General features: G+C 53.5%; 4 protein-coding genes across 4 annotated transcripts; 1 reads left to right on the forward strand and 3 right to left on the reverse strand.

Annotated features, from left to right (window-relative positions):
- Window positions 1–326: 326 nt before the first annotated feature.
- AYO21_03576 (hypothetical protein) lies at window positions 327–8,052 on the reverse strand (the record flags this gene model as incomplete). The annotated part of the gene is made up of 7 exons (XM_022653550.1): window positions 327–3,828; window positions 3,875–4,079; window positions 4,130–4,558; window positions 5,610–5,747; window positions 5,812–6,094; window positions 6,145–7,993; window positions 8,048–8,052. 7 exons carry the CDS (start codon window positions 8,050–8,052, stop codon window positions 327–329), a joined length of 6,411 nt encoding a protein of 2,136 aa, XP_022514074.1.
- Window positions 8,053–10,539: 2,487 nt separating this feature from the next.
- On the reverse strand, window positions 10,540–11,481 carry AYO21_03577 (hypothetical protein; the record flags this gene model as incomplete). The annotated part of the gene is made up of 1 exon (XM_022653551.1): window positions 10,540–11,481. The coding sequence occupies one exon, from the start codon at window positions 11,479–11,481 to the stop codon at window positions 10,540–10,542; it is 942 nt and encodes a 313-aa protein (XP_022514075.1).
- A 641-nt stretch (window positions 11,482–12,122) lies between these two features.
- On the forward strand, window positions 12,123–15,200 carry AYO21_03578 (hypothetical protein; the record flags this gene model as incomplete). The annotated part of the gene is made up of 1 exon (XM_022653552.1): window positions 12,123–15,200. The coding sequence occupies one exon, from the start codon at window positions 12,123–12,125 to the stop codon at window positions 15,198–15,200; it is 3,078 nt and encodes a 1,025-aa protein (XP_022514076.1).
- A 7,570-nt stretch (window positions 15,201–22,770) lies between these two features.
- On the reverse strand, window positions 22,771–25,017 carry AYO21_03579 (hypothetical protein; the record flags this gene model as incomplete). Its single annotated transcript, XM_022653553.1, has 4 exons — window positions 22,771–22,877; window positions 22,932–24,129; window positions 24,180–24,493; window positions 24,552–25,017. 4 exons carry the CDS (start codon window positions 25,015–25,017, stop codon window positions 22,771–22,773), a joined length of 2,085 nt encoding a protein of 694 aa, XP_022514077.1.
- Between the last annotated feature and the right edge of the window lie 816 nt (window positions 25,018–25,833).

Raw genomic sequence — 25,833 nt, forward strand, 5'->3', positions numbered from 1 at the left:
GTTAACACTCGCGAGGGGGAAAAGTAGAGGAACCGTGGCATGGCATGGAGGAATGAATCGAGAGGGAAAAAAGAACCCATGAAAGGGATGCTTCGTGTGTGAATTGTCATACACACAACACGCTCGCAAAGGGGATATTTTGTATATTGTTTTTCTCCATAGGCTGCATGATGCATGTCAAATGATCCAAGTCCTCTCTCTCGCATCCAGTCCCCCAAAGTCGTGCCCACGTATTCGTTCCGCTTCACGTCTCGACTGACCCGACCCGACCCGACCCTTTTCAACCTCCTATCAGGGTGTCTAGGAAAGAAACACTTCAAGGTCAATCAACTGGGCATGAGCGGCTTATACCTCTCCAACCTGCTCGCGCCGGATCCGTCATCCTCGTCCATGAGGTCTCCATTCGCATTGGCATCCGTGTTGGCATCCGGATTGTCGGGTCTTTTCCTCGTGGGCAAAGCCGGGCCGTTGTCGTTGTTGTTGCCGCCGCTGCCATTACTACCAGTACTACCGATACTGCCGCGGGCTGTGTCCCTCCTCGGGGGCAGCGGCGGTGCAGGAGGATCGTTCGCGCCGTCATGGCGCAGGGTCTGCTGATGCTGCAGTTTCGAGACCCTCATTGGTGGAGGTGGCGGTGGAAGCCTCGCGCTGGGCGCCGCGGCGAGAGAATCAGCCGCGCTCACGAACGAGGCGGTCGAACTCGCCGTCTCCTGACGTCGGGGTAGTGGTGGAGGACGCTCGTCATATTCACCAGGCCCGGCGGGACCGTCTGGCCGGGAGACGCTCGCCAGTCGTGGCATGACCGGGGCGGGGAGGGGGCTCAGTTGCGGAACCGCGACCTGGCTGGACGAGGTGGTGAGAGCCGACGGCTTCGTGGGTTTGGGCGGCGGCCGTTTCTTGGGGAATCCCGCCGCCGACGAGGACCGCGCCGGGATGTTGGCTAGATCGCTCGCCGACGACATGGCCGACCGTATGGGAGAGGTCGTGGCGCTGGAAGCCCTGTTCCGAGAAGCCGAACCGCCGCGTGGTGTAGGGGGCGTCGGACGTCGAAGGGCCTTCATCTCCGCCGCGGCGGTGGAAGGCGTTGTAGCTCGTTCTCCCTCCCAGGGTGGCGGAACCATTCTCTTCACCGTTCTCGGTGGCGGTGGTTCTGGCCTCCTGTTCCCCAGTCTGTTGCCTTGCTTGTTGTTGTTGTTGTTGTTGTCCATGATAGGTGGTCGCTCGACCTCGACCCAGTCGTCCTCCCCACCCTCCCTCCATGGGTTACCTTCACGATTACCGCTCAACATCATGCCTTCCTTTGGTGGCCGAATTGTGCTTCTCGCAGCTCTGTTCCCATCCAACCACCACTTTCGTTTGTCGCTGCTGGCCGGAGGAAGCCCTTCCTGGATGCTCTCGTATCCCATCAGACTCTCCATGACACTGTCGGTCTCGTCATCGGTTTCCAGGTCATCCAGCCCCTCTGTGGAATCTCCGGCTTTGCTTTTCATTTCTTTCGCCCTCTTCGAATACAGCTTTTTGGTCAAGGTATCCTTCTTCTCCTTGTCTACCACCCGGATCCCCACGTCAAATATGGCGTACACGGGCCTGTGATCGCTGAACCTCAGGCCCATGACGCTGTCATATTCCAATTGCTTCATCTGCGAGCCAAGAACCTCTCCAGCCTGGACCACATTGCGGGTGTGGTTGACCTTCCAGAGAATCCGGTCGGTCCAAGCAGGTATTCGCTGCTTGTCACTCGAGTCGAACTCGTCTTTGCCAATATCGTACTTGTACGTGGGCAGAAATTTTACCCGTCCTTCGCGATAATAGTTGAAGCAATTCCCCACCACCATTTGGATGTTTAGTTGGTCGTTCTCGTAAAGCTTTCCCAATGCGTCTTCCCTGATCTTTTCCGAACCAATCATCGCTTCGTTGACAAGGGCTTTGACTCGCTCGTAACCCAGACCGATTCGATAGTTGAAGTCCCCAGCCCAGACGATGATCTCGTGGTCCTCGATGCTTCGGTTGCGCTGGAACCTCAGGCCAGAGGTAATGGTGTTGTAATCTCGATTTCGCTCCTCATAGTTGGCGAACCCGGCGGCCAAGTGAGCAGTGACAAAACACACAGACGTGCTCTCAATATCCATCCTGATGGCGACGGCACCTTTGTTCCCGGCAATCCCGCTCATGCCCGTTTTCTTGATGGCACCCTCCACATTCTTGATTCGACCCAGAATGCTTGCACGGACAAAGACCATCAATGCAGCTCCCACCAATTGCCCGCTCCTCAAAAGAACATATTCATCGCCTTTTGTGGGTACACCCTCAAACTTCTCGTCGGGGCCATGGCCATTGAGGCAGTTTCGGACTGCTCTTTCCCACAGCATCCGACGATTGGGGTCTGTGCTCATAATTTGCTGCGGGCTCAGCTCGACTATCTCCTGAAACCCAACCACCACGATATCCAGATTTTTTCCGCGGACATCCAGCCAAGGTGTCAAGTCCTCATGAATTCCTGTTGTCTTGCCATTCAGGTTGAATGTTCCCATCCCGAGCCTGAGCTGATCTCGGGACTCAAACTCGGCCCTTCGTCTGACAACTTCTGCAACCACCCAGTCGTTGATAGGGTCGAAGAGGTCGACACTCGTCTGTCCAACCAACCTGCCGAGTAATAGGTCGACAGTGTTTTGCCTGTTCTTGTCCTCGAAGTGATTGACATAGAGGCGAGTAGCACTCTTCCGGGCATCCGCCAGAGCACCCGCCAAACTCATCTTGCCGTGCCTTGTGAATGAACTCTTCAACGCTCCAGTCCCGGCATATATTCTGGACAAAACATCTCCATTGTCGGCCCATAATGCAGAATGACGCATCCAAAAGTCGGAATTGCCTCGTTCATCGCGGTGCGACAGAAACAACTCCAGTGCCATCTGGCTTATTAGGCCCTGGATCAGGTTTGTCCGATCTAAGCAGTCCAGACAATTGACACGGAAGATGCCGTTCTGCTGCATAATGACAATGGGCCTTCGGACAAGCTTCCGTCTCCCCTGCTCGACGGCGACCTCCTCGATCTCCTCTGAGAGAAAGTAAACAAACGACTCTGCGCTTGCGTCCAAATAAGGTCGAATCGCTTTTGCCGCTTCGTACCCAGTAGGTCCACGGGTCCGTTCGTGAAAATCAAATTCCGTCTCGTGGAGCAAATGGTGTTCCTCGACTTCACCTTCCTCATGTCGCCGCAGTGGGCTTCGACCCACATGATAGCGGTACCTCTCTGTCAGTTCGACCTCGCCCGGTTTTGATGCGCTAAGCAAATTCACAATGTGCACTGCACCATACGTTCTCTCCAAGGTTGCGAAATGCTTGTCAAACGCTGGCTGCGTGGCCTCTGGCGAGCGAGTTATCTGGATCTTTTGTTGGCCAGGTATTAAACTACTCGAGCTTTCCCAGAATATCGGTATGCTGCCTCGCACTTGGGTGTATGAGAAGCAGAGGCCAGTGGGAGACCAGAAGACTGTCTCGGTCTCGACAAAATTGGCAACATTACCATCGTCGTCAATGCCTCGAGAATTGAACCGTGTTCCAGCCCTTCTAGACGACAACCTTGAGATGATGGTCAGGGTCGTAGGTGGACCAGGGACAGTTCCCCGGATTGGGGAGGAAGAAGCTGGGATCGGTAGACTTTTGACAAAGCCTCGAATTACAGAAGTGAGGAGGCCAGAACGGTCAAGGGCATTTCGTTCGAGGTCGGTAAGCCTGCTCCTGAATTTAACCAGCGGATCAATCATGTACGAGTTCCAAAGGAGACCTTCGTCGAGACCGGAAATGTCAACGGTGTTTTCTGCCTCGGCACTGGAAGTTGTCAGCTCACTGTTCTTGACGAGTGACGGCAACCTACCGATCCTGTAGCCGTCGTGTAAGATCAAAATCAGCACTGTAGTAGAAGTTTCCGTTGCTTAGGAGCTTCTTCAGCGCGTGAAAGGGATGCTCGGAGACATCGTCTCCTTGAGTGTAATCGACATCGTCCGACTGGAAGACTTGCCCAGGGTACGGGTTAGGATAGGGCCCATGGGCATGGTCGTAGTCTGCACGGTTGAGGCAGTCTGGTCGATCATCAGCACGGCTTCTGTGCAACGGGGCCAGACCGACTTACAAAACTCCACGGCGAAGATCTTCTGAACGGTCTCGCCTGGCCTTACAGTGGCCACCTCTTCCGAGCCTGTGATCACGCAAAGGAAGACATCGTTATTGAGGGTGATAAGGCCCAAGGTGCCCTTTGCGGTAGTGACGGGATGAAAATGCTCGAGGTTGATGAGGGATTTGTCTCCGAACTCGACCATACATCTGGGTGTTACGTTGGACCGACTCGCATTAGCCAGTGGGAGGCTAGTCGAGCTCGAGATTGAGGCTCTGCCACTTTCCGGTGCAGCGTGGGAATGGCGAAATACTAGGACGTGCTCCTCGGTTGCAAGGGCTACTGTCCGATGAGGGTAATCATGGATCAACACCCTGGTTGACATTGTGTCGATGGTCACCGGATGGGGCGCAATCGGTTTCGCATCGCCAGGCTCGTCAGCGGCGTCTATTTGAAGACAGGCCTAGGCCGATGTGAGCACCTCGACCCAGAGACCATTGACTTATTGCGGTATGCAGTCGCGTGCTAGAGATTTGGGAATTGGCGACTCTGGTGAGGCTCCGCGGCATATACCAGTCCGTCTTATAAGCCGCTCGATGATATTGTCTTGTAGGAGATAAGACTTGTCATGGAGATATACCTGGACCAGGTAGAATGGTCGCTTTCTTGGGGGGTTGACAAAATGTCCATGGATCAATGAAAGCTGAAAGATGAGGTTGTCCTGTGCCTGCACGTGACTTTCCGCTTAGTGAGATTTCTCGATACACAACCACCAACGGAACATACAAGACTCGATCCAGCTCGACAGACGTAGCAGACTAGAACAAGAATGGTCTTTGATAGGCTCTATTTTATTCATCATGTTGCTACACAGCCTTTTTATCTCCAAGGCAATGAGCAACATTGCCAGCTAAGCCGACCAACCTGAAATGAAAATGGGTATCATATATGAAACCCCAGGCAAGCAGAACGCCAGATAAAAACCTCAGTATGCAACATGGTGGCAGTGTCCTTGAGCCGATATCCAATCGATATCATGTCCAGTTTATTTCGCCACTCCATCGAGAGCCTTTTGTTCGGCATCAGAGTGCTGACTCCCACATGTATTTTGAACAACACCCGCTAAATCCACATGTTCGTAAGTCGTAACCATGACAAAGGAGATTCATCCACGTGTCGCGTCCCCTGAGGCATGAAAAACCAATCCCGAATTCTCGAGAGGATAAAGCCATGCCTCCTGAAGTGGCCTATGCCAGCAGTTCTCTTGTCCGTCGACCATCAAGGGTTGTCGTAGATTGGAGGGTTTGCCGCAGAAAACCAGAAAGATGTAGTTGGCGTAAAGTGTATCGTACCGAAATCGTCGAGGAATGGACAGTGCCACCCAATTTTCGCCTTGTCGCTGTTTTCTCACGATCACCGTCCGGATCAGACGCTGGTCAATCTACTCCAACCCGTCCTGTCAACATCAAGAGAGCCGCTCACATAACGATGCATGCACTGTCGTCAGTGGCACCGTGCTGAGATTTAGCGGCCACATCAGGCTTTTTATCACCTTTTAAAGGCCGCGATGGCCGACCCCCTGCCCCTCCCAGCATCCAGCCAGCGATGCCTCCGGTCGGTTTCTTCTTCTTGGGGCCTATAGCTCATGGTTAGCACTCAAACATTCTACCGTCAGGTTTCTCGTAGCCCATGTCCCGTACCTTTTCTCTCCTTCTTTGGGTTGATGATTTCATCCAAATTTATAATCGTGTCCTCTAAGATCTCTGGAGGCGGCGGTGGTAGCGGTTCCTCTATTATCTCCTTGGGCTCCGGAATGGGCCACAGCATCATTGTGATATGCATGTCTGGCTCAATGGTGGATTCCCAATAGTTGGGCATGATGATCTCCTTGTCAGGCCCGATCAGGTCGTAACGGCCGGCAGACACATGTTCTGCCAGGTTTTCGATGTGTGCAAATGCTTGGACGATCAGATTTTCCATGTCCTGCCAATAGTCAGCTCTCCATCACCTTGATAATGGTCTAACTAACTTACCCTCCACTTGCAACATCGATCCCAGGGGAAATTGTAGTTGCGCCCGATCGCATCTTTGAATCTAACAGGAGCCTTTTTCTCCGGCCCTCTCGCAGCCGCGGCCTTCTTTTCCGCCTCTTCAGCCTCTGCCTTTGCTTTGGCGGCTGCTTCTTCAGCCTCCTTGAGCTTCGCTTCGGCTTCTTCCTTTAGCCTTTTTGCCTCCTCCCTAGCAGCCGCCGCAGCCTCTGCGGCCTCCTTTTCGATGGCGCTCTTCGCGGCCGCTGCAGCGTCATCTGCAATCTTCTTCTCGGCTGCGGCCTTTTCTGCTCTCGCAGCTGCCTCTTCCGCAGCCGCCTTTAGAGCCGCCTCAGCAGCCTCTTTGCGAATCTGCTGCTCTCTCGCAGCCTGTTCCGCCGCCGCTCGGACCTGCTCCTCGTAAGCCCGAATTGCTTCCTGTCTCGCTTCTTCTCGGATTCGTTTCTCTGCGGCCCTGCGTTCGGCCTCGGCTGCGGCTTCGGCGCGCGCCTTCGCCTCTGCTGCCCGCACAGCTTCCTCTCGAATCCGCCGCTCTTCTTCCATACGTGCAGCTGCGGCTGTGGCTTCTGCTCGGGCCTTTTCAGCTGCCTGAAGCAAAGCCTGTTCTCGAATTCGTTTCTCTTCTTCCGCACGGAGGGCATCTTGCCGTGCTTTCTCTTCGGCTTGACGTATTGCATCTAGTCGAGCCTTCTCTTCGGCTTGGCGAACTTTTTCCTCCGCCTGGACCAGGGCATCCTGTCGTGCCCTCTCATCTTGTCGCGCTTTTTCCTCGGCCTGTCGGGCTTTCTCCTCAGCTTGTCGAACTTTCTCTTCCACCTGCCTCAGTGCCTGAAGACGACTTTCTTGCTCCGCAATTGAGGCTGCTTCCGCATCTTTGGCAAGCTGATCTTCTTTCATCAAATCCTTGAGACGTCTGACAAGGTCATCGTCGTTCTTCGTTTCGAGCTTTTCGGCAGACGCACTTGCGGAAACTGGCTGTGGGGAAGGCGCCATTGGCGGAGCATAGTATGGGTACGGCATTTGTTGAGGGTACTGCATGTAGTGTGGCGGGTACTGCTGGCCACCAAAGGGAGGAGGATATTGAGGAGAATAGTAGCTGGCAGGCGGCGGTGGAGCACCATAGTTGACGATCGTCGCAGGGCCATAAGGGGATGACGTGTATGGAGCGCTGACTTGAGAAGGAGCATGGTGACTGAAGCCTCCTGGGTACGCCGTATGAGGAGGATATGGCACGGGCTGGCTCTGGGGGTAGGTAGGGGGGTATGGCATAGCCATTGGTTGTGGTTGAAGTGCAATCACTTGATTTGCGGGATGTGGCACAGGAGGATATGGGTATGAAGCTGACGAACTGCTGTGAGTATACCCGTTGGGCCCATAGTATGATTGAGGACGAGGCATGTGAGAGCCCAGGTCTGGCCTGGCAAGGAACTCCTCGGTCGAGTCCCCGCTCTCCGTCGGGGATGTGTCTTGCAATGCTCGGGTGCGACTGCGAGCAGGCTCACGAATAGCCTGCTGACGGTGTGCCGCCTGTCGTCTTGCTGAATTGGATCGAGACTCGTATTGTGGTACTCTTTCGTGGTGATCTATTCTCGAGGCGGAATCCGAGCCATCGGGCTCCGGAATTTCGTTCGGATATAGCACTTGGACAAAATCACCGTGGTGTGAGGAGGAGCCGCTCTGACTCTGTGTCGGCTGAATGACTGAATATTGGGGGGAGACGCCCGCTGAGACCTGGACACCGGTTTCGTGGAGCTCGTCGTCTTGCGAGCCGGGGGAAGGAGAGCGAGAGATGTGGGTAATGTCAATGTGTGTATGACTGTGACGACCTGAAGACCTAACAGCAGGAGAGTTAGCTCTGGTGGGCGAAAGTGTCGGTGTAATAACCCACCCCATGAGAGACTGAGTGAGGTCAAGGAATTACCGCGTTCAACCTACCCCAGAGGGAAGGCTGAACGAGATAGCCTTGAGGGTTATGTTAGTGTCAAGGGATGTGCTAACCGGACCAAAGAGGGCTGACTTCAGGCAGTAGGACCGTCCAAATGGGCCAGATCCAGTGTATGATATTTTTTTTTTGAAACCAGTATCCTTCAGCGCCAAATGTGGTGGAAGAAATTCAAAAGGGCCTGGCAGAGGGGCGTGATGACCTCCTGCAGGTGTGCCACCGGTAGCGTCTCGCTGTCGTGAAGGGGCGTCGTGGGAATTCCCGACAAGGTGGATCCGAGGCCGTGGGGAGGGAAGGGTCGAAGGGTCGGGCCAGAGGCAGAACAGGTTGCATATGCGAGGAGCCGAAGGGGGGGATGTCGATCAGGCGACGGAGAGGGAAAGAGAATTACAACGTAGTTCAATGGCAGAAATGCAAGGTGGCGACGGGTATGAATGTGGTGGAAGTTTGTGAATGTCGAGAGAGGAAAAGGAGGAGGAGGAGCAGGTTGGCAAGGTGACAATTGTACGGGTAGCGAGATGAGACGGTGAGTATGGCTGCCCAGATTGCAAATGTGTGTGAGGCGCGTGGACAGGTTGTTGACGCCAATGTGGTTGTTTGGCGTGATTGTGTGTTGACTTTTGACGGGGGGATCAAGATTCTGGATGCTGGGATCCGGCCAAGGAGTCGAGATGGCCAAAAAAAGGGGGCGCGGGGGGTAAATGAAATTGGTGACTGATGCCCAATTGCTCACCCACTCAATGGAATTCCCCCTAATTCGCCGGGTGCAGGCGCTCTGCGGGCGCTGCGGGCAATGGGTAGTGGGCAGTGGGCAGCAGACAGTAGGCTGCGGGCTGCGGGCTGTGGGCGCAGTCTATTTGGTAGTAGTGGGGCTTAGCGGCCTGGGTGCCCAGTCTGACTCCTCCCTTGCCCTCTGTCTTCCAGGCCACCAATTCTTTTGCTGCAAGGCACCAACCCACGTCAATGAGAGGAAAATCTTGTCCCCAGTATGCAAGTATGCAAGAATGAATATTCAATCCACGCTTCAGTCAACGCACGTCAGTCCACTGAGGGTCTGGGACGGTGTTGTCGTGGTTGCTAGTTGATGGTGTGTGTCAACAAGAGGCCTCTCTGACCACCAGCACCACCACCACCTTTTGCAATGAATGAAGGTGTGTGTCTCCCCAGGACAACTTGGCCCTTGGTGACGCTGACCCTTGCCCAGAGGTTAGGTCCAAATAGACCTCGAAACGGTTATATCAATTCCACCCAAAGTCTTGTACAGACAGTCGTTTCATACAATTTCTTTTTTTTGTTCCCCGTTTATCGTGAACTTTTTGGTGCGGTTTTTCGCCCCGGAGGGACTGATTCCGCAGGATCGAACCGCTGGGCCCGTCGATGGATACAGCGGTGCAAAGGGAAGACTAGAAAAGATTGAGCCTCCCGCAAGAATCTGAAAAGGGAGAATGCAAGATGTGAGTTGGCGACAGGAGAGCGTCGCCACAACAACCCGCAGCTTGTCCAAAAGGTACTCAGGTGACGCAGTGTGGTACAGAAAATTCTCTCCTGGTTGCAAGCGATCTGTAAGGGATTGGATCTAGTAGTGTTAAGCGCTTCTTGCGCGCTGTCTTTCTTCGATCGCGATTGGATTTGTGATTCTGAGACATTGAGGGCTCCGTGGAAGGAGACGTCAAAGGAGCAGTGAGCCTGGTATTATTAATGGCAAAAATGGGAGTGACAAAAGTGCACGCAAATCGTATGCAATGGGTCTACATTTGGGTTGATATCAAGAAAGATGGCCCTCCACCCCTCCCCTTGACCGGTCATGGCATTCTCAGTCTATATATCAGAAACCGAAACAACCCGGTTTCAAGATTGCCACCGGGACACCCAACTCTCCGTAACGCAGGGCGGATTAGCCTGATATTCACCCTCGCCTTGGGTGTCGGAGGACTGATGATACCCGTTCCATTTGGTGCTTCTCCCAACAAAAACCTCAACTCGGGTGCGGCCTGAAGGTGGGATTCTTGACTTGACCTCGTGGTTGTTAGTTTGTCGGAAAGACGAGGCTCCAGTGACTCTAAATTAGACGTGATGGGCAGAAACGACCCACGGCCGCTGACGGGGTAAGAGCCTCATTCGCTGGTGGTTGGGTGTCGCGACAATCGAGGCATCCTCAGAAACGCTGCCACGTTGGCTTGCGCCGAAATGCTGCCCAACTTTCCACCTTCCAGCAGCACGCTAGTGGAAACGCCTGCATCTGACATGATCTTCGCCAAACCATGGTTTCTGCCACGGTCCATTCGGTTCTCTGCAGGAACTTTCGCCTGGTCCACCTCTGGTGCCAAAAGGCACTGACGACCGTACGCAGATGGCTTTTTCAATGCGCTTTCATTCGGAGTAACGACATGACTTGGGCTGCTTTCTGGTTCGATGCCCCAGGAAATTTGCGGAATGTTTCAGCCTTTAGATCTGTTCAACAATTCCTGGGCTGCAATGAGTTCGGACTGATCGGTCCCGGAGGATCGTCGGCCGCTGCGGTCCTTGACAATAGCTTGCAGTCTTGACGTGGCCAGCTGATTTAATTTCTGCGCCTTGTCTGGGGTGATCGACGAGCTGGTGTTCCCCCGAGACGTCGTGTTCGTCAGCAAAACCTTGTCCGTGGCCAGCTTTAGCCCGTAAAACCCACGCAGATAGTCGTCGCAAAGTTCAATGCTTCGACTGAATCGTCGGATTGCCTGTGACAGGTGTTTGTCGACTTCGGAACTCTCCGTTGACGACATGGCAGCTAGATATTCGAGCTCTCCTAGTCGTGCATGAAGGTTCCATGCAGTGGGTGCAATGATTACAGTTTCCTCGAGGCAAAAGATAGCTTGTGGCAGGCAACCCTGTGAGTGATAGAGGTCGCTCAATTCACACCAAGCTTCCATGTCGGTGGGAAAGGAATCCACGAATTCCACCAGGTCTTTGATAGCATCTTGCGGCCTTCCCAAGCTTCTCATGAGCGCTATCCGTCGTTTGTGAATGGGGACATTCATGGGGTTCTCCATGAGTATTTTGGCATAGTCTTCTAATATCTTTCGCAGTGCTGCTTCATCTGGTGCCGTGGCTTCCTGATAAAGCCCTCTCAAAGCCATAACTCTTTCATTGGTTGAACCGAATCTCTGACTTAATCGTTCCACACATAGAAAGGCGGACTTATCGTCCCCGGTTCGTAGGCACGCATAGAGGAGTTGTTCAAGCTCTTCCCATAGTTCAACAGAATCCGCCGTGTTGAACATTGATGCAGGAAAGGTCGTACTGATCGATGACGACTTTGCAAGGATCGAGGAAGCCTGCTGTGCCATGCGGAGAGCGGAGGCAGGATCGGAAGAAGGGGTTCGACTCGCGACTGTCGCCATTGCTGCCTGATTCTATGACAGATTCGACCAGGGCTGGGCTTGGAGGAGGATATAGACTGTGCAAGACTAAATAGGTTTTTCGAGGAATCACTAAAGGATTCGTACTGTGTAAGGAGTGGACAAAATGAGGCTGTCAATGGATCACAGGGTAAATTGGAGAACACACTGGACAGGCTCAAGTCTGGAGAGCCACTGCAAAGTCAGGTAGTAGCTCCTCGTTTATCACATTCGCTTTCAAGACGCAAGTGAGCGCCCAGGGCGCCTTGTAAAGCCGTCGAGCGGTTCACGCCGTTTCTTCGGAATAATTGGCCTTGGCATTAAGGCGGAGCATTTGACACCACACGAAGAGGTCCTCAGCGTCGTTGCATCTCATCACATCATCGTCTCTCTCCCGTGGCCTTTTAAAAGCGTTTCGGTCACAGGCGAAATCAAAGCGCGAATGTTTGGGGCGTGTGCTGGATCCTGAGGGCTCGGGGCAGCGGCGCATCACAAGGGCATCTTCATTTTCTATTCGCTCGAAGAAAGGACAACCCGAATCACAACCTCAACATCGGTGTCGCGTGAGAAATGAGGGTCCGCCAGATTCCAGGGGTAACACCGGCCGTTCAGCTCTCATGACATGCTGATAAGAACCTTTCAATATGTTTGAAAAGTCACTGGTCGACCTCATCCGAGGCCTGCGAGGCCACAAGGGAAATGAGGCGGAATACATTCAAGCCGCGCTCAAAGAATGTCGAAGCGAGATTCGTTCCCAGGACCTGGACCTCAAGGCCACCGCATTGCTCAAGCTCATTTACCTGGAAATGTTTGGATATGACATGACCTGGGCCGCCTTTAACGTCTTGGAAGTCATGGCCTCCCCGAAACCGGCGCAGAAACGAGTTGGCTATCTCGCTGCTGTCCAGAGCTTCCGACCCGAGACAGAGGTTTTGATGTTGGCTGAGAATCTACTTAAAAAGGATCTCACCTCTCCTTCAATACCAGTCCTAACCCTGCCGTTGGTCACCCTTCCGCACATTGTGACTTCGTCCCTGGCACTCTCCATTCTCACGGAGCTTCTGCCACGATTGTCCCATTCACAACCAGCTGTGCGGAAGAAGACCATCGTCACGCTGTACAGGCTAGCCCTGGTGTATCCTGAAACGCTGCGAGTCGCTTGGCCAAAGATCAAGGAACGTTTACTAGATGAACAGGAAGACAGCAGCGTTACTGCCGCTACGGTCAACGTCGTATGTGAGCTCGGATGGCGGAGACCCCAGGATTTTCTGCCTTTGGCACCCAGGCTATTCGACCTTCTACTGGCCCAGAAGAACAACTGGATGGGTATCAAGATCATCAAACTGTTCGCAGTCCTGACTCCTCTCGAACCAAGATTGGTTAAGAAGCTAGTCCGACCCCTCACCAAACTGATTCAAGAGACAACGGCAATGTCGTTACTTTACGAATGCATCAGCGGAATTATTCAAGGAGGAATCCTGGATGGCGGTGAAAGCGGCGTCGACGTGGAAGAAGTGGCCGATCTTTGCATTTCCAAACTAAGGGGAATGATCGTGTTGGACGGAGATCCTAATCTGAAATATGTTGCTCTACTGGCCTTCAACAAGATTGTGACCACCCATCCTACCCTCGTTTCGATGCAACAAGACGTCATCATGGGATGCTTGGACGACCCTGACATTTCGATCAAAATGCAGGCGTTGGAGTTGGTGTCGGGGATGGTCAGCAGCGACAACCTACAAGCTGTTGTCAATCGCCTTATAAAACAGCTTGCAGGCTCAGCGGCAGCCACCGTGGGCGCCAATGGACACGCCGAAGAAGAACAGACAGACATGGAGCAGAGGCTGATCCCGGACAAACGAGGATCGGAAAATGTCCCTCTGCCTGACGAATACCGCTACGAAATCATCAATCGAATTCTTGAAATGTGCTCTCACAACACTTATGCTAACATTACCGATTTCGAGTGGTATATCGAAATACTAGTTCATTTGGTCAGACACCTCCCGGCGGACAAGGATGCGAATTCGTCGAGAGCCACACTCGAGGATGACACCTCTCTAGGAGCTCGGGTCGGAAGTCAGCTTCGCGATATCACAGTCCGAGTCAAGGAACTCCGACCAGAAACGACAAAGGCAGCTGAAACTCTAGTCTTGCTGTCCAACAGGGCCATCGCCTACCCGAAACATGGCACCGGTCAGAGTCAGGTCATCAAATCGGCAGCATGGATTTGTGGCGAGTTCGCCCTGTACTTGTCTAACCCATACGAGGTTCTCAATTCACTGATCCACGAGTCATCTGGACAATTTAGTCCCACGACCTTGGCAATCGTGGTCCAAGCAATCCCGAAAATCATTGCACGCATTGCTACGACGGCTGACCGTGAATGGAATGCCTCAAGGGGTGCGACAATGTCGCTTCTCCTTGCCAGAACTACCGAGTTCCTGGAGAAGCTCTCATCCCATCCCAACCTCGAAGTGCAAGAGAGAAGCGTCGAGTTCCTCGAACTTCTACGCCTAGCTTCAGAGGCGCTCTCTGCTCAGGACGGAGATAGCCTCCAAGCACCGTTGCTGCTGACTTCTGCAGTTCCAACACTCTTCAGCGGTGCAGAACTCAATCCTGTATCGGCGGCAGCCCAGAAGAAAGTTCCTCCACCCGAAGATCTAGACCTCGATGCGCCCATAAATCCCGACTTGTCTACTATTCTACAGGATTCGCAGGTTTCTGATGTTGATGACCATGGGGATGATGTGTTCCAGTCGTTCTACCACGACCGTGAACCCGTACAGGCCATCACGTCACTACAGCCGCAAACAGCAGCTGCTTATCTGGAATCTGCCGCTGCTTCGGAGACTGCACCGCTGTCATATCAATCGGCACCCGAGTCACCCAACACTCTAGCCAGGCGAAAGGCCGAGAGGATGGCTCGAAACAAAGACGATCCATTCTACATTGCCCCGTCCGACGATACGGACCCTCACTTCCACGACATCATCAGCAAGACTAACGGTGATGATGAACTCGACGTTGACTCGATCCCAATCATCGATCTACAAATTGATCGGACCCAGACAACGGCGGCGAGAGGAGAGACAGGAGAGGAGCGCAGACCGCGAAAAAAGAAACCTACCCGGCGGTTCGTCGTCACCGCAGATGAGACCCTCGAAGCCTCCACCGCGACCACACCCACCTCACAGTCTTTTTCGAACACGAGCCCCTTTGCTGCCCTAAACCAGGCCCAGCGGACCCGTTCACTCAGTCCCAACGCCCAACCGCGCACACAGTCTCGGCCAACCCGCACACTCCTGTCGGTCGACTCGTCGACGCTCCAAAACCTGAGCCTCGAAGGTCCCGCAGAGACCGAGTCGGAGATCCTCCGCCGCGAAGCCGAGGAGTTGGAAATGGCGATTGCGCTGCGCGAGGTGGAGAAGAAGAGGCTCGAGATGCAGCGTGAAATTGAACGGCAAGGGACGGTGATGGGCGAGGGGGTGGATGCTGAGGGCACGGTCGTGAGGCGAAAAAAGAAGAAGCCCAGGCCCAAGGTTGGATTGGACTCGGGCGAGGAACGGAATCAGGTACAGGCAGAAGACAACGATGGCGAAGAAGGGGCTGTGAGGAAGAAGAAAAAGAAGAAGCGGAGGCCCAAGCTGGTTGAGGAAGGGACTGAGGCGAGGAACGAGGGCGGAGAGGTTACAGAGATGGCGGGGGGTGTGCAATCGTGATTGTGTTCACTTTGCAGTAGGATTCTATAGCTCTGGGTGGTCTTGACCTTTTGCCTCGGGCATTATCAAGGTCACGGTCACTAGTCGGAGGCATCACTGAGGATTCGGCACAGAGCGACTGATATAACGCGAGCGGGAAAAACGAATATGGTTGTATATGTTACAACCTCTACTGAAATGAGATCTTAACCCAATGGGCAAGAGAGCGTAGTGCTAGAGAGTAAAGCTAGCGACGACGATGATTTCGAGAAGTTCGAGGAGATGAGTACACGGGACTGGGTCTTCTCCCCTCCTACTCTTCCCAGGTGTTTGTTTGAGCCCCTTTCGCCGCTGTGTTCTTCCAGTATGTATGTATGTATGCACATTTGTTCGAAAGCCAGTCGAGCAGAGCGGAGCACGGGACAGATTCTCAACAACCAGCCCACGGCTTCTCGCACACAAAGTCACTGAATACACACCCGTCATTTGTGGTCCTACACAGATGTCTCGTTTCCTCTGACAAGCATCTATCTGTCCAGCCATCACCCCTCTGAATCAGGAGGGGCAGCAGGGGCAGTGACGGCGACGGCGGTGGCAGCGACCGAGGGTCGGGGGCGGTGTCTTGTTGCCGAACGTCTGTCCCTGTGGCCTGTGGATCGGATCCATCTCATGTCTGTCTGTCTGCCTTTTCTTGTTCGCCTATTACTTGTACTTTTATGTCATTTACGAGTGGACTTGCATGTTATTTTGTCCGCGAGGATGGCGTTCATAGCCACCCAGCCCCGCCTCACCAAACGTGCCCGCGCCCCCTCCCGGCGAGGCGTTCTGACGGCTCTCGCAGTAGAGGTATTTGCAAGGGCGTGCAGAGGGAATATGAGCAGTTGGGTAGGTAGGTAGGGTAGGTACGGTACATGGATTTGGTAAAGTCGGCTAGGTAGGTGGGTAGCCAGGCAGGGAGGTATGTGTACGGGTAGCAGGCAGGCAGGCTAGGGTGGGCAGAGGATCTGAGCGTCATTCCCTCGGGTCGCCAGAAGAGGAAACGGGGTGTAGGCCCCGTGCATGTACGAGATAGAGTGAGGCATAAGCGAGGACAAGGTCAGAGTCAAGGAGAAGACAGAAAGAAGCAAAAAGGCAAAACGGTAATGGCTGAGTTCCGAACTGTGGAAATTTCAGGATTGAGTTTTGTCAAGGATGGTGGTGGTGGTGTTGGTGGTATCTGCTGAAGGTGTCATAGTACATCTAGTGATCAAGTGTCGATCTCGGAAGAGGCACAAGAGGGGCACGCAGGAAGATGCGAAGATGGCAAGTGGGCCAAGCCAAGGTCACTGCCCCTCTACTTTCTAACTTGTACGCAACATTGTGCATTCATTCATCTCTCTATCCGCCCAGTGCTAGTTACTTGCACTCGTACGGGTCCTGGCAAGTAGGCTGCCAGAGAACTGTCCGTTACTTTGCTCCGTCTTCCAGACCCATCTCGTCATCTAGTGCCTCTACTCTGCAACTGGAAATCATCCGTCTCGAGCTCCCCTCCCTCATCGGCTCCCAAGTCCAAGCCCTGCCCATGTCTGCCTGCGCAGGCTTGTCCAGGGTGCCGACGCCACAACTCTGTCTGCGTCTGTCTTCCTGTCCGTCCCTCTGTCCGTCATGCTCCACTACTGAATGGTCTGAACCCGTCATCCTTCCGTCACCCTCTCTTTTCTTTTTGGCAGAGGGCTCCGAGTCCTCGATTGGCTGGGGTTTTTACGCCGTCTCTTTGCCTCATCCTTGGCTTACTTACGGATCTCAGAGGCCGCTCCCCAGGGACAAAGAGATGGAGCAGCTTTTGGCTGGCGAGGGCGATACCACAAACCTCCCCGTGACGCTACCCAACTCTGTTTCCCGCTCAGCATCTTCATCACTCGAAAGACTATCTTGTCAGTGGGTCCAAGGTCGCCTGTTGTGGCTGATGACCACCTCGTAAGTCCTGCTTGGTACAATAGTCACGTATCTGTACCCATAGGACTCGAGGCACGGCATACACAGACCTGCCCAGTGCTCAGTCTCCGGTCCCCCTCTGTCGCACACTCCCCCTGGCCCGCTGCATCAAATCCGCTAAAGCATCTCACTTTGCATCCCTGATCCTGGTTGTACCTTGTGCTCTTGCAGTGACTCATACCAACTAGGCAGTGTTCCAGAAGGTTACCAGGAATAGACGGGCCATTCCTGCACCTCAAACGAGGGTATCACAAGACCCTAACCCGTGGTGCGAACTTACAATGAGTGATTTCTTTTCCAGCTGAACATGACGGAACATCTCTGGCGATCACAAACGAACCTACTTGCGAAAAGTTGAACATTCGAAAACACAGAACTCGGCCTTGACTTTCTCCACATCTCCTCCTGCAAGCCACCAGCGGTATGTAAACGGGGCATACAGAAGAAAAAGCCCCGAACTCACCCTGAGAGTTCACCTTTCCTTTGCGTCCCGCCAATTATCGTTATTCCAGGATGCTGCAGGGAACTTTGCACAGATGAAGCTTCTGGAGAGTCTCCTTTCAACTACTACTAGATATTCCTTGTCTTTCAACCGCTTACTGGTATCGTTAATACCATACCAAACGCACCAAACGGATGTGTATTTGGCCCTCGCGTCGGAGGCCTGGTGCTCCCCCTTTCCGGCCCATCTTGCTCTAGTCATTTTACTTCATTTCCTGGGCGTCAAGATTCCAATGATGGTGGCAGACAAAGATACAAGTATGTTTAATGATGAGCTCGTTGACGAAAGGAAGACCAGGCGAGTACATGGTAACATGGATTCGTCGATCTTGCCCTCCTTGTACTGTACGAGTACAACTGCTCGGTATACAGGGATCTGTCGGGTTTTGCGCTTAGCTTTGCTGGGTGCTTGATCACTTGCCTCAGTCTGTTGGCTGGTGATTGGCCAGCGCACCAATTTGGACGACCCCTTACCTCGCAGTTCCTATTATTGCTTGCATTCGTCACAAACCACCCCCCCCCCCTGCACTAGCTTGTCTACGGTCCTGGCAACTGACAACAGAGCTGAATTCGAAACGGCTGTTCACTGGCCGCAGAGCACCCGGTCTATTCGTCCTGGTTCCTCTTGTGACCTCTTCACCCCACCCCTTGTCTAAAGCCTCCGCGCTAATGCCCTGCTAGGCAGTAGACAGCCCTCTCCACCGTAGCATTGCTCCAAGATCTCTGTCTCTATCTATCTCATCCGTCTTCTCGCCCCCCTACTGGTACCTGCACGCCGGCAAGTGGGGACTCTGGGCTGAAAATGGCGGCGCCTCTGCCACGTGGCATCGTGGTATCGCAGGCATCCTGGCCCTGGCCCTGGCATTAGCCATTGGGTGTGTCGTGCATCCACTCTTGCTGTTCCTGTGTCTCGTCGCTGATAATCATCAAACGGACTATTACCCATGCCATTACAACGGTCGATCTGGTAGCTATCTGTCTAGTCAGAAGTGTTGGCTGAGTGGAGGTGACTTAGCCTGATAGGACGAGCATCTGGAAAAGAGAGGGGTGAAAGATTCTCCATGGCAACTAGGTATCCATGTCCGGTTGTATTGTCGCTGTATTGTTACGCGAGATATACAGTAGGGCAGGCAGGTAGGTGGACATGGTTCATGGTTGATGGTTTCATGGGTGTCGGTCCCGGGGTTGCCCTCTCGATCCACCACCACTACTGGCCCAGTCTAATCCAGCCCATTCCGGTCAGGTCGGGTCAAGTCAACTCAAGTCAACTCAAGTCACTTTCTCTCCCTTCTCTCTCCGTGTACTCCAGTTTCCTTGCCCTACCCGTCCCCATAATACCAGCCATCCAGCGCTGTCCTGTCCAGACTTGTCCTGACCTGCCGTTCCTGACGTACCTGACGACGCCTGTCCTGACGTACTCAGTAATCTAATACCCCCACCCTCTTCTGCTCCCTTCCTTCGTCGTCTGCGCTCCAGCCTCCAGCCGCCCTAAAATTAGTTGCAAGGGTGTCACCTTTTTTGGTGTACCTATCCTAGCAACCTTGACAAGGATATTGGAGAAGCGGGAAAGGGGAGGGGTGTCACCAACCGGATCTATGTTCCACGTCCCGCGATACCATCAGCACCACCGCCAACACCGCTATTTTTATTTATTTATGCGGTATCTATCAACCTACCTCGCTGCTTACCTACCTGCTCGTACGTGTACCTACTGCGCCGTGCTGTGCGATTTTTTGTAGTTACCAAGTACGAGCGACGAGGTACAGGGTACGAGGCTCAAGAGTGATGGGTCCATGTATTATTTTCAACCCGCTGTTTTCTTTCAAAGGACCAGCCCGGTCTGAATGCATTCTTGTTCAATCAGCCATCCACCACCTACTGTACCTGTCCACCCTCTCCACCTTTTCCAACTGCCCTACTCTCTCGCCTTCAAGCCCCCCCGGGGATATCCATGCTGTTGTGTTGTGCCAGCCCATTCTGGCCAAGCCGCTCGTGTCGCCGTAGGTACATACTCGTAGGTAAGTTAGGGGAGGGTAATCGGTTGAAATGCCCTACCCGGACGGGGGGGTCCTCCTCGTCACTTACACAATTACCCGCCATTCAAAGCGTCTCCGTCAAGGCGCCTTGCCGCCTGTCTGGCCGTCGGGCTGTCTTCCAGAACGACCAGAAAAGATTCTCGCACCCCTGCACCCAATTTCGCTAGAGTCCGCTCCGCGTTCGCGCTCATGCTTGTGCTCGCGCTCGTAGAAGAAGTCCAAAACTTTCCAGAATCTGTTTCTTACCCCTTGCCCTGGTCCTTGTCCTTGTCCTTGTCCTTGTGTGACTTTGCTAACCGCCTTCTTCAGCCCACAGCCCGCAGCCTTCAGCCCGTGTTTCCCAGAAACCCTACGACTACGTTACGGTACGAATACTCAAGAGACACTGAGGAAAGTGTCCCCGTATGATTTGATTGCACAGTAGTGAGCTTCGACTTGCTCACTTCCTCGCTCTCATATCATCTCAGCCTGCCCTCCTAGTGCCACGCCTTGAATTGTTGCGTCATGCCCGGGGCTACTTTTTGTCCTCCTCTTCCTCGTCCTTCCCAGAAGAGATCCACATTTCGTCTCTCCGTCCCGCCCCACAGCCCCGCCAGGGCCTTCCATGGCTTCCAGAGTCTTTCCTCGCCGGGACTAGCTCACCTCGTGACCGAGTCCCTCGCACCATACGACCCACTCCCTCACACCTTGGAATTATGATTCGCGAACCACCGGGGCCTGGGACGACTTTTGGGTAGAATTCAGCCTGGGGCAAACAACCCGACGTTGTTGCCTTTTTTCCCGCTCTCTCTCTTGCCTTTCCACACCAAAGAATTCCCCCAGCCTACCTGAATCTCTTTGGTTTTTTGGGCTCAAACTTTTGATTTCTTGTTGTCTGAATCACGGCCGGGTGGTAGGGAGGCGGTGCTCAGCGGTTCTACCACCTTCCCACCCTTTCCCCCCTTCGTCAGCTCCCAAGCGCGTGCGAGACAGGGCTGCTTTTCTGCATTTCTGACTTTTCTCGCACGCTGTCACAAGTGGGCTGCGCTGTGTTTTGACTCACGCCGCACACCCGTGTATTTTTTGGTTCCTCATCCATAAGCTCTGCTTACCCGAGTTTCGTCTGGTTCCGACGTTTCTCCCCATGCATTTCATTCAGCCTTGCCCAATTCCCTCACTGCGTCGGGTCCAATCAATGTCCCTTTATTGTCCTTGTTAATGTTTGGCGTGCCAGTCTCACCCTGCGAGGCGCAGCCGGACAGAACTGGGGACAGTTAGTTAGTCCCTCCCGTCCTCCGCCTCCGTCCCCATCGCCGTCACCGCGCAGACGACCAGAATCTCGCGTCTGTGTATTGGAGACAAGGGCAAGTTTGTGGATTCCCTTGCTGGGCTTAGCCTCAAGTCCCGCCGCGGTACTTCCTGACCAACCGACGAATAGTCGACGGCCCGCCCTCCGTCATATCTCCCTGTCTCAATCCGAACCCAAGAATCCCATTGTTTCGCCATCTCGAAACCATGCCGCTTTCCTGCCCGGATGGAGTCTGCCCCGGCTGTCTGGCATCTGCGGCCAGCCGTCAGACTTGATACTGAAATGCCCCCCATGTGTCCGCAAAACATTTCACAATTTCCATTTTGCAATCTTTTTCTGGCGTTCCCAAGGGACTTTGTCAATGCTTGCCTCCGATTGCCTATTGCCTCACTCGACCCATATGGGCTTCCAGACGCCCCTATTCCACGAGGTCTCGTTGACAGTTTGACGTTTTGCCACCTACCTGTGCCGTTTCGGGAAATCCAGTATCGCCTTCGTCTCCGGCTGTAATCTTTCTCTCCACCTCCGTTCCCTTGACAAATGATACGCGGGACGATCCCTCTTGCACTGCTTTTGCGGAAGGGGATTGTGGTCTCCAAGCTCGCTCCCCTACACGACCGATCCCTGTCGTTGTGCCTCTGGTTGCTTCACTTTTAGAGGCTCGGCTGGGAGCAGGGGTGCTGCTGTTGTTGTTATAAGGCGACATCCTCGCCTGTTTTCTTTTTTCTTCTCACTCATGCACAACAAAGCACGAACATATCTCACCACCATATCGCCAGCTCGACCGCGAACAGCCTCGCCAATCTCCCTTGCAGAAAGTTTAATCTCAACGCCTTCCAACCTCAACGATGGCCGGCAAAACTTTGAACACCACCACCACCACCACCACCAAGTATGCCAGGCATAGCACCATTGTCCTGACAAGTTCCCAAGGGACCGACAAACCCAAGCCAACAAAGCCAATTGGCCGTGAGTCACCCCATGTATACCCTGGTGTGGGAGACGTATAGGTGCTAACAAGTCGCAGCTTGGGGTGCACAGAAGCCCACAAGGTAATGGCCGCGGCCGGCTAGGTATGACAGGGCACAGGGGGAGAAGGGAGAAGAGGTACTTAGTCCATCTCATCGTCCAAAGCAACCGCTGACCGAGAAGCCAGTCTCTGTGATCCGACCCCTACCGATATACGACTGGGTTCCTCTTCCAACACCCCTTCCCCCTTTCAGAGACATACCTCCCTAGCACTGCAACAATAAGGGCGGTCGACATGTATGGGTATTGGGCGTACGGACAAGGAGAAAAGGCTCTGGGGCAACCCTGGGACAAGACATATGGGGGAGGTTATCTAGGATGGGAAAGGCACGGAATGGTGTTTGGACGGAGAAGACGGAGCATTGGCGTTACTTATTGATTGATTATTATTGATGGGCGTCTGGCATGTTTCAAGGCTGCAGGTTGGGCGACCGGCTGTGACGTCATGCCATGTAACAACAATTCACCACATCAACACCATCAACATCAACATCACCACCAACACCATGACCACCATCACTGCTGCTGCCGTATTTTTGGCTCGGCAATGTCGACGGTGGTCTACTCGATAGACTTGATAGACTTACTATTAGATCCCCTGTCTCAACAGATTTCTTCCACCCCTTCAAGGTTGCCGTGTTGCCATGTTTGCCTGATCGCTCAGCCTCAACCATGTGTGAGAACTGCCATTGTCTTGTCTTTCAAAAACTCTAGATCATTTCATTTCAATGCTTTATCCTGATGTTATCTGACATCCAGCTCCTTACTTCATGTTCTCAATCACCTTCCAACATAACCGCCGCACATTCAAGTACCGGATCGTATTCATGTCAAACTCGCCCGGCTCCAGCCTCTCGGGTTTTTCGCTCACTGCAATTTGGTTAGATCCGAGCCTCCAATGTGAGGGGCAAGCATCAAGCTTACCGTGCTCCTCAATCTCGTGCCGCAATTTGTTCTCCAACCCAAATGCTCGGGCGTGACGCTCACTAGGAGAATCAGGCTCACCAGATGCCGCCAACGACCTGGAAGACGTTCTGCTCAGGGCGTATTTGTGGAAGGACAAAAGGAAGTCACACACTCTTTGCTCCATCTCTTCGATCTTGGCCTCGGCTTGTTCCTGGGAGCACCCCGTTTCTTCCTTCATACCCGGCATTTGGGGAATCATAAATATGCCAAGTTGGGCTCGGCCAACGTATATGACCAAAATGAAAAGCATGCACAAGACCAAATCCCTGCTACTCTGGGATGATTTCTGGCTAACAGCCATTTTAAACATCATGTCGTGGAGACTTTTCAGGAGCCTCTCCGCAGCTCTCTCGGCCCCTGGGAGGAGCGTCGCTTTCAGAAAGCGGTTGATCGTCTCTGGTATGACGTGCGCATACTGACCAGCACCATATCGTCCTTTTGAGCTGAGATTGTCTTGGAGAGCCGATACCGCTCCGGCTGGAACGACGAATCTGATTAGAAGTAGATACTCGAACCACAAAAGCCGTAGAGAATCCTTGAGAATGGAATGTTCCGCTATGTCGTCCCTATAGTATCTGCCGATAAGGCGAAGAATGTTGCACTGGAAAGCTTCATCCTCGTCCTCAAAGTACTGCTCTGTCCACGTAACGTATCGCTGGGGATCGTTCAACACTTGGTCAAATATCCCAACTAGTTTACTGCGAACTTGCGCTACCGTCTTTTCGAATCCGCCGTTACAAATGAACATGACGATTGGTGGATTCCAGTTTTGATCTCTGGCAAGTGTCTTTTCCCCGTTACAATCGTAAGATGTCTCGAATGCGTAGCGCGTCTCCCAATCTGGTTCTGGAGGCGAAAACTCCATAACCAAAACGTCTAAAGGGATTCCGATGTGCAGCTCCAACTGGAGCCAGAAAGGCCGATGAGAAACACAAATGGTGGTGTTAGCAAGATAGGGGACCAGATACTCTTTTCGTAGGCGGGACGTCAATTCAGCTGTCTGGTCAGTGACTGTATTCGGAATGGATGGATGATCCTTACGTGGGAACAAGCTGACTTTGCACACGTCCCAGTCGCAACGACTGGGAATACAGTACTTTGGGCACTTTCGCCGGTCTTTGGTGAAGCAGTTGTTACAAGGGCTCTTGCAATCACACTTTCAGGTGTTAGCTTCTCCCGACAACAGATATGGATATGTCGACAAACCTTTTCCTTCATGATCACACATCGGAGACAAGCGCCCCGTTTCCGCACATCACGAGTCTCTTGTCTCTGGACCGGGTTAAGGGGCCTCGTCCGACCGCCGCGGCCTCTTTCACGAATCGTGAGCGAGTGGCGGTAATGTAGCACGGGAATCACCGGAGATCTTGGCCCCGTATTGAAATATAGGTTTTCTTGACGGAGTAGCTGTGTACTCCACGGTTGGTTCTGACCAGGGAATCGCTGTTGCCCGGCTGGATCTGGATAATGAGATAGCTCGTCAACGGAAGCGCGAGGGTCGACGCCCACAACAGCAGCATCTGGTTGAGCGAGTCAGTAAATCATCTGGATAGACATTTTGAAGTTATGAGATCTGACCTGTCATCGCACGGGCTGCTTCCCACCTGTGGTCGACAGCTAACGCTGCTGGGTTCATGGGTTGGTTACCGGCATATTCGGCGGGATGGGATGTCGGCAGGCTGGCTCTTGGGCTGCAGGTGCCGTCAGCATCTTGAGGAATCGTCGGAGCATATCCCAGTGCTGCAGTATAGCTTGTGCTTGTCGGGGTCGCCACGCTACCGCGAGAATGCGTAGACCGGGTACTCGCGGGGCTGAGAGCATCTGTGGTCGATGGAGTATTGTGAGATTCGGCCACAACAAAGCTGTATGGGCGAGGTTGTCCAGAATGCCAATGCGGCTGCATTGCCGGGGTCGAAAACGGGGGTTGCGACAGTTGATTGTACTGGGGCTGCGTCGAGTACTGGCCGGGCCTTTGACTGGGCTGAATCCTTGGAGGTTCAAAGGTGCCTTGGAGGTGACCTGTCTGCCGCCGATACCGCCCCATTTGTTCTCAGCGTCAAGCGTTAATCAACCGTGTTTTCGGTCCCGAGGGACTGACAGCACGGATAGACGTCAGGCGCTGTTCGGGCTGAAGAGAGGAACAATGCCTGACAATGCCTGACAATACAGCAACCGAGGAGTGATGGCTCGCAAATCGCGTGGGGAACCAGAGGAGTGGGAAAGGGAAACAAAGACGACCAGGCGACGAGGCGACCGCAGGCGGAGTTTATGAACAAAATCCAACGCAAACCATGAGACTGACTTCGCGTTAGATGGATTGGTGTGCGTGAGTGCAGAGAGCACAGTGTAATTCACTTGAGCCCATCATCTGCTCTGGCTCGCTTTAGAATGCCAGCACGTTATCTCTGTCTGGGTAGCCAGCAAAACGAGGGGTATAGCGGTGGTATCATTGGAAGACGGAAGTCATTGCAGCAGCTACCCGATCAGAAGTCGGGTGCTGGATGTGGCGAGAAGGTGAATGCGCGAGAACGAAGCATAGAAGCTCTTTGTGGTCTGCTGAATCGGGCGTTTGGTAGCAGGGCAGCAGTGCGACGACGGAGCAATCCAATCGGCTGCCTCACGCAGACGAAGTGCCTAACAGACCCAAATGTTCAATATGCAGACCCTTGTCACCGGTTGGAATATCTTCCAACGAGATGCCAGCTCTTCAGCCGCACCAAACCCGGTATGTCCAAGCGTGGTTGGACAGCATGTCAGGTGCTGCCGAAGATGCCCGGCGGGACATCGCCCGCAGTAGATGCCCGACTAGGTTTGTCAAATGGCATTTTGGTGAGACGCTCATGGAGGTAAGCCAGGTGAC

This window comes from Fonsecaea monophora (genome assembly GCF_001642475.1).
Source record: "Fonsecaea monophora strain CBS 269.37 chromosome Unknown Scaff18, whole genome shotgun sequence".
Classification (NCBI taxonomy): Eukaryota; Fungi; Ascomycota; class Eurotiomycetes; order Chaetothyriales; family Herpotrichiellaceae; genus Fonsecaea; species Fonsecaea monophora.